The sequence below is a fragment of the Ascaphus truei genome, unplaced genomic scaffold, assembly GCF_040206685.1.
Source record: "Ascaphus truei isolate aAscTru1 unplaced genomic scaffold, aAscTru1.hap1 HAP1_SCAFFOLD_1047, whole genome shotgun sequence".
NCBI classification, from domain to species: Eukaryota; Metazoa; Chordata; class Amphibia; order Anura; family Ascaphidae; genus Ascaphus; species Ascaphus truei.
In genome coordinates, this window is record NW_027453912.1 from 35,888 (window position 1) to 51,906 (window position 16,019).

General features: G+C 42.7%; 1 protein-coding gene across 4 annotated transcripts in view; it reads left to right on the top strand.

Annotated features, from left to right (window-relative positions):
* The first annotated feature begins 340 nt into the window (after positions 1 to 340).
* Positions 341 to 16,019, top strand: part of LOC142475002 (transcription factor CP2-like protein 1) — a 31,995-nt gene continuing 16,316 nt past the window's right edge. For 2 of the 4 annotated variants that reach the window (XM_075581094.1, XM_075581095.1), the window contains exons 1-2: positions 341 to 728; positions 5,608 to 5,759. In XM_075581094.1, the coding sequence (XP_075437209.1) occupies positions 667 to 728; positions 5,608 to 5,759 (214 nt within the window). In that variant the 5' untranslated portion in view covers positions 341 to 666. Of the gene's footprint in view, positions 729 to 1,564; positions 1,709 to 5,607; positions 5,760 to 13,211; positions 13,234 to 16,019 lie in introns of those variants that run through there. The other 2 variants (XM_075581096.1, XM_075581097.1) reach the window with 2 other exon arrangements.

Sequence of the window (16,019 nt, forward strand, 5' to 3'; positions counted from 1 at the left end):
CACCTGCACTCCTGTGCTGCACACATGCACCTGCACTCCTGTGCACGGTGCTGCACACATGCACCTGCACTCCTGCGCATGGTGCTGCACACATGCACCTGCACTCCTGCCCATGGTGCTGCACACATGCACCTGCACACATGCACCTGCACTCCTGCGCATGGTGCTGCACAAGCCGGCACCTGCACGGGACACTCCCGCCACCTCCCCAAACCTCTGCACTCCTGTCCCATCCCAGGGCAGGGCCACCAAGGGGGTGGCATGGAGCGTGACGTCACGGGCAGCCTCCCAACCACCGCGCAGCAGGCGGTTGGTAAATAAAAGCGCGTGCAGAGGCGCGAGCGCCCGATCTTCCCCGGGCTCTGTGCAGCAGGCGCGCGCTGTGGAACGTTGTGCTGGCGAGGCGCGCGCTGCGGGGCAGCAGGGGGTCAGCAAAGGGGGGAGCAGAGGTCACTGCAGGGTGAAGGAGGGCTGCAGCTGGAGGAGAAGCAGCAGAGGAGCTGAAGGATCTGCTGCCTGGGGAAGAGGGTCTCTCTGTGCAGGGGAGAGGAGCAGGGGGCTCCCCGGGGGCACTGCACCTTCTCTGCTCCCGGACCCTCGCTGCATATTGCCCTGAGCCTCCCGGATTTGTTGCCCTCTTTGCGCCAGTCTGTGCCCCTGCTGAAAATGCTCTTCTGGCACACCCAGCCGGAGCACTACAACCAGCACCCGAGCGGCGGCTACCTGCGGTAAGAGCGGGGAGCGGGGTACCCGGGGGGGGGGGGGGGGGAGATAGGGCTGAGCTGTCAGGGGGCTCTGCAATGGGGCAAAACCCCTCCAGCAAACCTACCAACGCAGGAGATGCCACTGCTGCCAAAAGCAATGACCCCATGCAAATCTGGTGCCGTTTTTTTTGCCCCAGTTTTGCCCCCAGTGGGATGTATTTATCTGCTGAGGGGGTCTATCAAAGTACAAGGTGTGTGTGTGTGTGTGTGTGTGTGTGTGTATATTGTGTGTGTGTGTGTGTGTGTGTGTGTGTGTGTGTGTGTGTATATTGTGTGTGTATATATATATATTGTATTTCATAAATATGGGGTAACTTTTTTTTTTTGCCCTAGAATTGCTCCACTTTTGCTTGATACCCCCTAAGCTTGGTGTTTGTACCCCTGGGAGGTGTGATAACCCCCTGGGTGCATGTGACGGATACTCCGGGTGCTGCGTTATGACAGATGCTTCCCCCAGTAATATGACCAGCAATCCAACTCCTGACAGGGAAACAGAGACCGGGTCACTGCCTGTACAGTATGCGTAGCTCGCTGCACCAAGGTGCCTGAGTGTGGGTTATCTCCCGAGTGCCTTATTGCTGGGAGTGTGCACCATGGCTGCATGTAATCACTTGGGGGACATTACAGAGCAGCTTGATGAATAGTGTCGGGATAATGCAGACTCCAACACTAATAAACCGCTGCAATGGCAAAGTAACCGGTCTCTGCAGAGGTGACATGCATTCTTGTGCCAGTAACACTGTGATGGGATTGAGCAGCTTCTGCAGATGTGTTACAGAGTGTGTTACACACAGACATAGGTGCTGCTGCTGCTATCTCTCGCTGCCACCCAGTCTGTGCTGAAATGTGTACAGAGCAACATTCACAGATAGCCGGTTTCTACACTTCAAAAGCTTAACATTTAAATTAGGAAAGTGTCTCTTCTAAAAGCATCACTTTAAAAGGTAATGTTTCAGAAATGTGTATTGCTCTTTTCTCTATTCTGTGGCTAATTATATTTTGTACAAAGTTGGTTACTAACTGCCACCTTTAGTAGTTTTTATTAGTATTTTTTTTAGCTATTATTATTTATTTATGAAATGTTTTACCAGGAAGTAATACACAGTTACCTCTCGTTTTAAAGTGTGTTCTGGGCTCAGAATTGTGATGACAAATACATGGCTATTTGTTCGATTTGTAGTTTAGTTGTTTTGAGGTCAGATGTTAATTTAAGAAACTTTTTGTAGATTTTCCAGCCTATCTTATTTTTCTTTTGAAAATTATAATGTTGCTACTTGGTACCTGTTTTTTCTAATTATTAATATACATTTATACTTTTTTTTTTTTGCGCTGAAATTGTGGTGTTTTAAAAATGGACCTCTTCCTTACTTGATTTTGTTTATGAAAACTTGGTGCCCATATCTCTATTCAAAACATTACATGGCGGTTATTGGGCTTGGAAGCAGAATATAGGGAGGGTCATCATGGTAAACATGGGGCAGATGTCTGCTAGAAGGTTGACCTTTCACTATGCAAATGTCACCAGGAATGAGCTCAAGGCAGAGGACATGTTGGGCTCAGATATTGCGTACTAGCCGTTCTGGATCAGTGAACCCGATGTGAAATGCAGAACAGTCAGCAGGTGATGGCTCGGTAATAACGTTTAGGTTAATCCGTCCCCATAAGAGGCTTGTTTGGCTCTGTGAGAATCCGGTAATTGTGTGAGGGCTGGAAGACGCATTTGGTTCACCTTTCCAGGTAGATGACACTTCAAATAGAATAGCCATATGCAATGCTACTTTATATTGCTGCCTGCTCCTCTACTGAAGATTAAGCTTCATGGATGGAATGTAGTCAAGTTAACAAAGCTCAGATCCTAGCTTGGGCCTTACCTGAGGAATATACGTTTGTCCTCTTGTGTGAGCCCCGTGCTACTGACCGTAATAAAATGTCTCTGCAGGAACCTTGAGTTGGTCCAGTTGCACGTCTCTTGCCACGGATTGCTCCAGTTCGAGCAGTGGCTGCATCTCTTGCATTGTATTGAGTTTTGTTGGTTAAATCATTGACAAGCTTTCAGGATCTAAGCTTCTATCTTTATCATGTAATCATGCCTGATGGTAATATATTGGTAAAGGGTGCCACTTTATTTTGTAATTACAAACCTGTACTTTTAGCTTTCTCTGTTTATCCTTTCCCTGCTAAGCAATGCGTTACTGGCCTGCCTGGCAGCATGAGGGTTAACGGACTTAAAAGGGCTTCTCATTTTTATTTATAAAAAAACGTAGTTCATGGATCTTAAATATTGTGTAGTGAACGTGGCTCTCCTGTTTAGAAAGTTTCTTGTGCATGCATACCCACTACCACGGATTTTTCTTAAAAGCTGCAGTTCAGTCTTTTTTTTTTTTTAATTAATTTTTTTTACTTCAATAGTTTCATGTGGGCAATCTCTAATTACCTAAAGAACTGCATAGCGGACGGTCAATTCGTTCTCCGTCTATTGATCGGCAAAGTTTGGCGACATCTTTAAATATGGGGAATGTAAATCGTTGCTATAGGAACAAGCTTGCTTGTTAAAATAGAATACAAGAAAATTGGTCTTTCAAAGTTGTTGTTTTTTAAAACAGAAAATGCTAAAAGTATTTTTTCTTACTACAGAACTGATTTATTAAAAATAAACACACATGCAGGATATTGCCTGTTCTGCAGCTTTAATGCCAGTTTGATTGGTGGCTGATGCAGGAAGAGCCTCATTTTTTTCCTTGCCCTTTGCCAGGTCTATTTTTGTTCCCTGCCCTCTCCCAGTGACTGCAGGAGGAGTTGCCAAGGTTTCGTGTGCTGCCAATGTCCGTGTCCTCTGCTGACATGACCCAAAATGCAAGATGATATGTTCTCACCTCTATCTCCAAGCGAGATCCTGGCTCAGATGCAAGCAGATCTGTACAATGATTTTGAACCTCCTTCCCCCCTGTAGCCCTAAGGGAGGTGATTGTGTTTGAGGTGCTTGGTTAAAACTATAACTGTCTTATAGAATGTTGCTTAGTGACTCTTTATCCAGAAGATTAGATTTAGCAAACCAAATGTAATAAGGCAAAGTGCACGTTTTTTATTTTCTCTCTGAATTGCATTTGCTTTTCCTTCCTCGTCTCACACGTTTTGGGGGAAATTGTCCACTAGGATTGGAGACATTTTGATGTAATAAAATCTTTTTAAGTCCATTACTTATTCCTGGAAAGGTGGGACACTGAGCCCCTTTTCTATGGAAGCCACAGGTTACTGATTTGTGTTATTCTGAAGCAACCACATAAGAGCATATAGAGAGAAGCATGGGAGAAATACAGTATGATCCAATATAATGCAAGATTTAAAAGACATTAATAATAGCAATGCTCTTGAAACCTGTTCCAACTGTGATTGAAAGTCTGGTTTTGTTATTGGCTGCGTTCTAATCTGATTTGGGTACCAAAAGCAGTTATTTAATGACAGTTATTTTATATCTTTTAATAGTAACACAAAAAAGACTTTGAAATTCAACCGAATCCTACAAACATATATGTATATTTTGATTTGATTGCATGATGTAATACTCCTACAATTGTAATGTTTTAGGGTAATTTGATGATTGCTAGATTATTGTCAAATTGGGCTATGTATTTTCTATACATTAATTTTTGCTTCAATGCTTGTTGTTCTGCACTTGACACATCAGCATCAAAGTCCTCTATACCAAGGTGTTTTCGTAATAATCAATACAATTTAAAACACATTTTTTTCTCTCTACCTGTTTGCTAAATGTTTTTGTTTTGTGATGTTGCCCTCGAAAAAACTCCAGGGTTCCACTTATCCTGTAAGTTCAGTAATAACATTGTTATCTTTGCGTAACAAATTGCAAGAATACAGTAACACATTTTAAGTCAGAACTATAAAGATATTGGTGAAAATAGCCCTTGACTGTTTAACATGTAGTCACTGAGTGTATTGCTCCAGTGCATGATGGGTAATAGATATTTATTTCACTCGCTGATCTTGTTTGAACCAGATCTATCCTGCATGGAGTAGTCACATTTTGTTAAATGTGTTTAATACACATGGTCAGCCAACATCGATCTTCAGAATGTTCTAGGTTGTATGAGAGCAATGTAGAACATTACCTTTCTGTTTTTAATTAAGCATATCTTGGAGACATTAAAGTTTTGCTAATGGGAGTAAGGATTTAAATAATCTGGGATCCAGCAGATGTGAGACCTCCTGCATCTAAGAATATTACAGTTAATATGGTCAGCTCTACAGCATGTGCACATGAAAGTGGTTTCTTAACCTTTTTTTACTACTGGAAGGCTCCATCCACCATGCTGTTACACTCCTCTCCAGCACGGATAACGTATGAGAAGCTGGGTATTTTGGCTCTTTTGACCTTGGAAAGCCCTTTCTATATGGTTTTGCTGTTTTCATATTTACATATAGATATCGGATCAAAATAAACTTCCTTCTTGCCCTGCAGGGGTTGGGTTGCTGTGTCTTCTGTTGCCTAAAATGTCACTCGCTGGTTTGCCTTCAACTATTTTTGTAATATTGCTTCTTTAACCCCCTTCACTGATGGAAGGACCTGGAATCCAATGAGAAGGATATTGACAAGCTGTATAAGGAGTTGTCCAAGGAAGTGAAAGACCATCTTTCATAACCTGGATGTACAGCTTGAAGTTGGTCAGATAAAGCTACCCCTTACGGAGGGAGCCTTGTCCCATTTCTTTAGGGGGCCTCAAAAATTGCACATTTTTTATTGTGGCTCCAGACTTTATTTTTGAAAAGCCTGCAGCTTTTACCCCTTGGAATATGCTGACCCTGTCTGCTCGTGGTTTCGTTTCAGTGACGTCCTTGCACTGCCAATATTTAAGCAAGAAGAGCCCCAGCTTTCCCCTGAGAATGATACCAAGCTGCCCCCATTCCAGTATGTTCTGTGTGCAGCAACCTCCCCTGCTATCAAGCTACATGAAGAGACCCTGACCTATCTCAATCAAGGTATGATGCGCGTGTGTGTGTAATGACACAATGACATCGGCGTCATGCCTCGTTAAAGAAAACCCTTAACTTCACCAGTTTGGGGAGAAAAGGGGGAGAATAATCTTGTTGTTAAAGCTGAATGTTTATTGTTTTTGTTCAGTCTTGTTGAAATTAACATGTTAATATATTCATTAGGTTTGGGACACGTCCAGAAATTCTTGGGAGACATAATAACCCTTAGAGAGACTTATTTATTAAACTTTGGTAGCGCTCAAGTAAATAGGAGTTAATGTCCAGTTGGTATTGCCGTTCAGTGTTTAAAGATAACCTCTTCCATTCAGTATGTTTCCCTTGCCCAGGAAGATTTTAGCTTCATACAAATTAATGGAGGTGACACCTTAAAAAAAAGTGGAACTGGATTCTTCCGTGCACTGGGAAGATGGATTCATGGCATATTGATCTTGTATTCACATTTATTTATATCTTTGAAGATTAATTTATTTAAACATGTTTTAAAAACATGAAATTGAAGAATAACTTGGCAAAATAAACCTTGTAGAATTTACATACTTGGGGAAGAGTTTTGTGAAATCGCAGAACACAAAATATGTTGTTAGTCGTGCGATCGGCTGTTTGGGATATACATTTTACATCTTACATTTCTCATGCGTTTTTGTTTCATTCATTTTTTGCCATGTTGGTGGTAATACTCTTATATATTACATTTTTGGTTCATGTGCTTGCGCTGGAGTAATCCTTGTAGTACAGTTATCTACATACACAATACAGGCATACCCCGGTTTAAGGACACTCACTTTAAGTACACTCGCGAGTAAGTACATCTCGCTCAATAGGCAAACGTCAGCTCACGCATGCGCCTGTCAGCAAATCCTGAACAGCAATACCGGCTCCCTACCTGTACCGAAGCTGTGCGCAAGAGGGGAGACTATAGAACCTGTTACACATGCGTTGTTTATATCAGTTATGCACGTATATGACGATTGCAGTACAGTACATGCATCGATAAGTGGGAAAAAGGGAGTGCTTCACTTTAAGTACATTTTCGCTTTACATACATGCTCCGGTCCCATTGCGTACGTTAATGCGGGGTATGCCTGTACATAATCATGTTGCAATGCACGGTCCATCCCCGTGTCCGCAGACATGTGAATATATTGTAACATCCTGTGCTCCGTTAGCAGATATTGACGTTATTCAGGTAAGTTGAGGAGATATGAAACTTTCTGATTTGCAATTTTTATGTTCTTATGTCTGTGCACATATTAAGCTAAGAAAAGCTAAATGGAATTAGAGTAAATGTCAGTTTAAATAAACCTTTTCGGATGTATCGAGGTATCTCAAATACTGCAAGAAGGCTAACATTTTTATTTGCCTTCAGAGCACGTGAACTGTTTATTAAAAATTAAATAGATCAAAACCAGCAGAATTTCCAGGTAATTCTGTTCCTATGGATCACTGATAGTGTATATACTGTGCCATACATAGCTGTGTATATACTGTGCCATACATAGATGTGTACATGTTCCTTCCCCGTTTTCTAATTTTGGTACCTGAAATACGGGAGAAAGAAATGATTTACCTGTTACATAAAGAACTGATTTATTTTATTTAGTTTTAGTTGAGGATCAGGCTTTATTGCTTGGGACAGCATGTTAACATCTTGGATCATTTGTTCTCGAGTAGGTAAAGATATAGATTATATATTGTTCCAACATTTTATGGGTCATGGGTATAATTACAAAACACATAAACAGACTTATATTCAATCAAAACCTCAACCAGGGTAAAAGTAGTTAAAAATACTAACGTTGATTCCTAGACTTCTATTATTTTTTTGGTCTATTTTTATTTATGGACATTATATTTACATGAAGCCTGCAGTCATAGGATTCAAGTGATGAAATAATGATTTACACTTGGGAGACGATGTCAGATTTAGGGGGTAATTAATATGCTGTGAAGCAATCAGCCACTTCTGAGTATACTGAATTGCCCCCTTAATCAAAACGAGGAATGGGTGTTACACAGTTACATAACAGATGAGGTTGAAAAAAGACATGTCCATCATGTTCAAACCTATGCTAAATTTAGACGACAGATACTTATCCTATATCCCTATTTACAGTATTTGTGATCCAGAGGAAGGCAAACAAAAAAAACCCCCAGTGACACATCATCCAATAATATCTCATAAGGGGAAAAATAAATTCCTTCCTGACTCCAAATAATGTGACGAAGGAAATGCTAGGGCGCTCTCTCTTAATGGGAATAGCAATATAAAATAAAAACCGGATACGATGCTACCATTGTAGAGGACCCCTACATGCCCCCCAATGCCCCCCCCAATGCTGGTGCACTACGATGGGATCCAATATCTGCTGCTCAACCCCAGGGGTCTTTCCAGGATCCCCAAGTAGATAAGAGACAAAAGTAGAATAAGGGGGAGCGCAAATGTACAGATGGATAAACGATAGTGGATTGGCTAATAATCATATACACAGATAAATGCACAAGGGCTAATGAAGCCACAGTCAGTGCACTTACTTGATGGTGTGGGTAAAGATGGCGGCGTATATAAAGAAAGGTGCTACTTGCACGGCCATGTGTAAGCCAACGGTGCTTAAAGGTTTCTTTACTTTGTCACCATGCAAATTTGGAGTCTCCATGGGGTCTCCGGCGAGATGCTTTCCAGGGTGAAGGTTGTCAGATCGCCTCATCATGGGAGGGTCTCCCGAAGACATGTGTATAGAAAATGTTACGTTAAAACAGTATTTTATTTGTGCAGCATAAATGTAGACTTACATATTAAAAACTTCCTATACGCATTCAATGTCTTCGGGAGACCCTCCCATGATGAGGCAATCTCACAACCTTCACCCTGGAAAGCATGTCACCGGAGACTCCAAATTTGCATGGTGACAAAGTAAAGAAACCTTTAGGTATACAGTATATGGTGGTTTGGTTATATTATTAACCAATACAATATCGTTTGTCCATCTGTACATTTGTGCTCCCCCTTGTTGAGTTAAACTAGGGCGACCTGCAAAAGTGGCAGTCACAGAACATAGACTAAAAGTGCTTTCCATTCTGTTCCATCATTCCGTATAACCTGTATCCCTGCACCTCGGAGAAAGCACACGTTGCCTTTTAGAGGGAAGAAGAGAGGGTTGAATTAGGACTTTCAATGTTTGCAGAAACACTTCAGTTGCAGCTTTATGGCTGCAGCTTCACCAGCTAATTTAAATGGCTATTTTGTGTTTCACCATTCTGATCCTTGCTCTAGTTCAAAATGTCTTCATAATCTCAGTCTGTCTCATTTGCATATTTTGTCATATTCCTCATCACTGGTAGACCAGGAAATTGTACACCATACATAAAATTACAGCCATTCCCTATAGCCCACATGGCTGGCTTTTTTTTTTATTAGGTGGAATTGCTGCATTTTATCCTGCTCTGGTGTTGCAGTAATGCCAATTTTATTATTACCGCAGCACTGGGTTTTGTTGCAAGGAAATACTCCAGCCAATGCACTGAAGTCCTAAAGCGGCGTATTCCGAATATAGTCTCCCATAAATCTGAAATGCTGTGTCTGGTAAATGCAGCCTTGTAGAAGAGGAAGTCTCAAAGTCCGATTATTAAGGAAAGAAACGGAAACCTTTTTGATCTGGCTGCCGTAGTCCCGCGGGTTTCCAAACCCTTATTCAACAGATACAAGAAAAGAATGGCTCACGGTGCATGGATCGCAGTGTCCACAATGGAAGGGGAAACAAAGTATAATAATGTTACAACAATGTGCACGTAATGTTTCATTCACATTTTGTGATCAACATTGCGCCCACATTGTTATAACATTATTATACTTTTTTCTCTTCCATTTCGGAAACTCGGAAAGTTGCATGGGTGCACTTGAGACTCTGTCGGTCTCCCAGCTGTGGACTTTGTGCCAGTATTGTTGTCTGTATCCCTGTTTAAATAAAGCAGCCCCAGAGCTCTGAGAAAACAGCAGAGATAGTTTATTGCAGCCCCTCAATTAACTTGTCTCCACCTGGACTAATGAGAGCTCGGTAAAAAGCCACGTGAGACACAGGAGAGGGACTCCTTAGCTCACAATTGGGGTGACACGGGAAACCAGAGAAGCCTGCACACCGACACTGTCTTGCGCACAAAGGTCTGCTGACATCAAGACACCCAGAGGCCTATATTTCCTGGGCATAGAGGACCCAGGAACCTGCCAGAGACTGACATGGAGGGCCACCTGCTGAAGGTACCTCCTGAGACTTTGATGTCTAGGCTGGTAATGGGAATATCCCTCCAGTCCTGCAGATAGGGTCCGGGGAAGTAAGTTAGCCCTTACACAGGGATAGGGGTTTGTTATTTTCTTGGTTTTGTATGTTTTACCTGGATAAAGGAACAGGCTCAATAAAGCCAAGATATAATTTCACCCTAATCGGTCCCTATTATATGAACCTCAGCACACATCTCTTACAGGGCTCATTAATCCCTTGTTTTTCAAAGCACACACATTTAAAAGGAATCTTAAAACACTGATGCCATATTCCTGCATTAGTACATCAGGGTTAATTCCATCAACTACCTTCCTCCGTCCCGCACCCTAAACCTGCCCCGTATAGTTTTGCAATGATGTACAGTTTATTCAGCACAGAAGAGACTAGTGAACACATTTTTGTCTAACAAACCCCCTTTTTGTTGACCGCATTGGGGGGGGGGGGGGATATATTCCAGAGCTGAACCATGTTATTTTCAGATCCTCCTGCTTTTGGAGATGCTTATTATTACGTGCTGATTTTTTCCAATACTGTATTTTTAAACTGATGCTCCTCCCAGGAAATATTAGCATTTTAAATAAGCGTCCGGGAGTTTTAAATGGAGTTCTCCCCAGAGTCCTGTTAAGTTTAAAAGATGAAGAAAATCGTGTTTTTTTTTTAACATGTTAAAAATAAATCATAAAACGCTCAGGAGCCAAGATGCCAATGTTGAGTTCAACACACAGGCTGCCTGGCGGAGGGGGGAAGGGGAGGTGGGATTGCTGTTTTGATAGATAACCTCCAAAGTGTCCCTGTGAAAAAACAACAGATTTAAAAGAAAACAAAAACCTTTAACAGCCAGAATTGATTGATGCGTTTGCTGCTAATGTTGTGCGTTCTTTACATAAGTGTAGCCCCCTTTCCCTACGCCTAAGGGAACTACACTGGCGACTACGCGTGCTGCTGTTACCTGTCTGCTCACAGGAGGCCCAAGCCTCCGCTTCTGGGAGCCTGGGGATGAGCTCTGTCTCCTCGCGTGCAGCGCCTCCACCTATGAGGGATCCCAGCGTTGTCGGGATAACCCCTCACAGGAACCAATACAACAGTAGTAAGCAATACACCACACAATGTATATAACTAATCTTTACTGTACACAACACTAAACACTAAACACAGATAACACACAATATCAACACACAACACACAATAGTATAATGCAATGACCCCAAACACTGAGTGGTCCCCCCAAAGTACGGAGGGTGCCGTGGCACCAATAACCCCTGGTGTCCGTCCCAGCAATCCCACCCAAATATGAGGTAGTGCTACCCCCTGTAAATGTTGGTGCATGTTGGGTACCTGCCGGGGCACTCCAGTAACCGTGTGCTGCTTGGCACGGTGTGTTGGAGCGGGTCCCACGCAGCGGGGCCTCCGACACAATTCCCCTCTCTGCTAAGGGTCCCGATCCTCCTTGTGGGGTGAGCTCCAGACAGAGGGTCTCACTCAAGTGTTCTGGGATACTGCGGCCTGGTCGCAGATCGTAGTGTGGCCGTCCGCCACCGCCATACTAATGAGGGGAATGGTCCCTATCTTGGGCCTTGCCTGCAATATTGGCCTTCTGGTGTCTCAGGGTCTGACTGGGGCCTAGGGGCGAAGTTCTGGCCTAGTCATGGGGCTGCGGGCACCCTGGATGCATCTGTCCTCTGCTGGCTCCTGCTAGACTGATTTCGCGGGCTCTCCGCCCGCGAAAGATTTCCTATTCCTCCTCCTGCCATAGTCCCATTGGGTGGGACTGTCCCCTGTGGTATTTCCCTCCCACCTGAGGATTCTGGGACATGTAGTCCCGCTGCTGCATATGCTGAGCCATTCTAAGATGGCCGCTGCACTCCTGACACTGCGCATGCGTGTCTAGCAACGTGGCCGCCTCCACACTCCCGATCGCGCAAACCTCCGGCGATAGCCAGGCAGATCCCGGCACTGGAGGCAGGGTAGGGGACTCGGCTACATATGTAAAGGATTAACAGAATATTCTCCCCGTCAGCTTTCCCTGTACAGTTATCCCGTGTTTCATTCTCAATGGTCTTCTCCGTTCAGTGCAGGGAGACCTTGGGTAAGATGCAGGACCCTGCCACTTTGAAGCAGCAAAAACCATTTTATGAACACTAACTGCCATTGTACTGGTGTATTGGTCCCTGTTAGCATAAGCTCAGGGAATCTGTAGCACTTTGGGGTCGATTGTTCGTTCCTTTCATCTTCTCTCCACGATTTGTAACTTTATTTGATGTGAACAGTACACATTACTTCACGATTGTTAGAGAGAACTCTTCTGTTACATATATACATGGTTGTTTAGCAGCCCCTTTTTGCGTCGTTCTGGTATTTGTTATTGATTGATTTTTTTTTAATAAGCATACCCCCAAAAATAAAAAGTGAAAAAGATGTCACCCACAGGAAAATACAGTGTATCAGGATGAAAGCGAACATAGATCTGGGTACTTTTATTGGAAAACATGCGTCTTTGATGCAAGATCTTAACCCAGCATCTCAGTGTTTATTCAGGGACCTTAAGGACGGGGCATGAGTGTTGGAAGTAAAGCCGCTCCTCCAGGGCTAGATGTGCCAGCAACGCAGTGCTTGGAAAGGGTCCAAAAACACAAGAGCACCAAAAATGATATTCATAACTTCCTAAAGAGCTCTGAAGAAAAGACTTGACGTGACCCTGCTGAACTCTTCAATTTCAAATCTTCGATTGGTCAAAAATTGAACTCCCCCCAGTAACATGCTGTATTTTGCTTTCCGTTGATACATTGTATTTTGTACTGGCTCAAATCTAAAATACACAAGTCATCTTTGAGGTGTAAATGTTGTGTGTGTATGACCTCAGACATCATTTGTTGTAACTGCCCTCTCCCGGCAGGTCTCCTTCCCTATGTTTATCATCTTTCTTCAGTGTGATTTTTGTGTAGAAGCTATTTGCAAATCTGAGGGAGTGTTTTGTTTTCCCAGTTCTCACCTGTTTTCTTTCACCTGTTTCCCTGTGGAGTCATCAAAAAAAGCTTGTACTTGGCAAAGACATGGTCAGCTTGGGTGATGCTCTGGCCCCCGCTCTGAAATCTGCACCCTGCTGCCTTGTGTAGGTGGGTGGGTAGAGGAATGGCCTGATGTACACACCATATGGAGGTGATGATACATTTACTCCCTTCTCACAGGTATCTATTTCTCTTTTCTTCCTCTACCTTTTTGCATTTATCATCAAGGGCTCGTGATTTAAATGTACTTGGTAGTGTTTTGTACAGTCGATAGTAGACTCTATTGAAGGATAGCAACAAGTCCTAGGGTGTGTAAATTCACTGGGGATTGTATGGGTGTGCAAAAAATTGATTGTTAAAAATAAGGCGCCAGTTGTGTAGCTGCTGATATTGGCATCTCGGCACAATATTCACTGGCCGGTCAGAGATTCCATGATAAATGAATCCACGTGACATGAATCTGTGGCGTGTCAAAGCAGTAGGTCATTTTAATAAAATGTATTTTAGTTTCCAACCCAGAATACCACTTCTTTTTATTTTATTATTTTTAAACAGCAGGGGTGTTATGTTACTCTCCCTATGGGGAAGGTTCAGAAAGCCACGGTGTGGTTATCACTCCTCTGAGTGGTGGTGTGATACTTTGCATCACGGAATGATGAATCCCAGTCTATGGTCCTAAAGCATAAATATCGCATACGTTTTTCTGAAAAAAGTCTAAAAAAAACAAACTTTGGCCCTAATTAATACATTTTTATTTATTTTTAACATTGGGCCACCACTATTTTTTTCTATATGTATATATTTTTTTAAACCACTTTAGCCATTATGTCAAAGTATGCTCCTTTTAGTCTGATTTATTTCCTTCCAGCCTTGATGAAATAATAGCTTTCGATGTAATGATCAGAAACTCACCTGTAGTCACTAGCTCTAAATTGAAGTCTTGCCAACCAGGGTGAAGAGCCTGTGTGTGAGTCATTCTGCGTTTTGTGTTCCCACAAATCCAGAACAGCAGTTGGCTGCTGGTTTGGAAACACATCCTTGCCTCTTAATTGCATGCTACCATGTTAATTACGTGGGATTGTAAACTTTATAGCCAACCGCTCTTTGTTAAAAATGGGTGGAATAGCCTGTAACCTAGAACACCCTGATCCCGAGGCTCTGCTTGCTGCGGTGCTGGAATAACCTGGCCGCCTGCACTGCCCTAAGTTTGGATCACTTATTTTTGGGCAGGGATCCCCTATTTTGCTGCTAGAGCATAGGTGGGCATCTCCGGTCCTCAAGGGACACCAACAGGTCAGGTTTCCAGGATATCCCTGCTTCAGCACTGGTGGCTCAGTCGAAGACTGCACACCTGTGCTGAAGCAGGGATATCCCTAATACCTGGCCTGTTGGTGGCCCTTGATGACTGGAGTTGCCCCGCGCCCCTGTGCTAGAGGGAAGTGCAGTAGAGTCGTTAAAAGTCTTAGGCGTAATTATTTGCAATTAGTATTTTTTGGGGCTTCAAGTATGAATGCAAAGGCTTGCAATGCTGCACTGACCTCTATATTCATTCATATTTAGTTATCCCATCCATAAACTTCTTTCAAGTTTGGGAGTTTTGTGCACGTATACATTGTATAAGTTTAAAACGGCTTTTTGCTATGTAGGCACAGGTAATGTTTTTGTGTCATTTTTGAAAATATATCTCTTAATACTCAACTTAATTTTTTTATTTTTTTCACTTCTAGTACATAACTTTTATTTTTTCTTCTCCCATTTAAAGAATGGAAAATTGGCCCCAGCACAATCATATTGCGGATGTTTAAAAGAAAGTGAATTTCATCCTGAAATTTTTATTTTCTTGACCTCCATGGGGGTGCAAAGCGGATAAACGGAATTCTGGCTCAAAAAGGGCCACAGCGCCTTTCCATTAAAAAAAAGGCATATTTTGTATACTTCAGCCATGTGTTTGGCCATTTAACTCGCTTTTCCCATTTCCTGATTTTTCATTAGCAGTGCTTAACCCAGGGGTGGGCAACTCCAGTCCTCAAGGGTCACCAACAGGTAAGGTTTTAAGGATATCCCTGCTTAGTCTTTGATTCCGTCTTTGACTGAGCCACCTGTACTGAAGCAGGGATATCCTGAAAACCTGACCTGTTGGTGGCCCTTGAGGACTGGAGTTGCCCACCCCTGGCTTAAATGGTCTTCAATTTTAGTAATGCTTCTTTATTTACGGTTGGGACTCCCCTTCTTTAAAAAAATGTCATAATAAATAAAACCACTAAGTTCTTCTGTTACTGGTAAGGTGAGGCTTTGGAAAGTGTTGTGGTCTCTCGGATGCTGGCGAGTTGGTATTTTCCATGCCCCTTTCACAGAGCTCTGCCATATTGTGTGCAATTCTCATTGTAGATTATGTCTGAGGTGCTGCCCTAGAAGAGCTTGCAGTCCTCTTCGTGGTAGCACAGGGTGATAAAGGAGCTTGTGAAATATAAAAATGACACATTCTCCAGCTTCAGGGTTCTAAGGCACTAATGTCTAAAATAACTGCAATGAAGACCTCAAAGAATAAACTGGAAATTCTGCATAGTTTCTGCGTCCTGCAGCTGCTCGAGCAGCAGATCCTGCCCTAACCAGTTTTGAAGGTCAGTTTCCAGAATTGCCATTATTTTGAGATGGTTCATTGGAACGAAAGGTAGCCTGCAATATTCCTACATTTTGTTCACAGAAAAGAACAAGACAGATAAGTGTGTGTGATATATATATATTATTGTATTGTATGTCTTTATATAACGCCATTAATGTACATAGCGCTTCATAGCGCTTCACAGTAGTAATACACGTGGTAATCAAATAAATAACAGATAATATAAATAACAGTTCATGGAAATAACTGCATCAGACATAAAAGTAACATTAAGGAAAAGGAGTCCCTGCTCCGAGGAACTTACAGTCTAATTGGTAGGTAGGGAGAACGTACAGAGACTGTA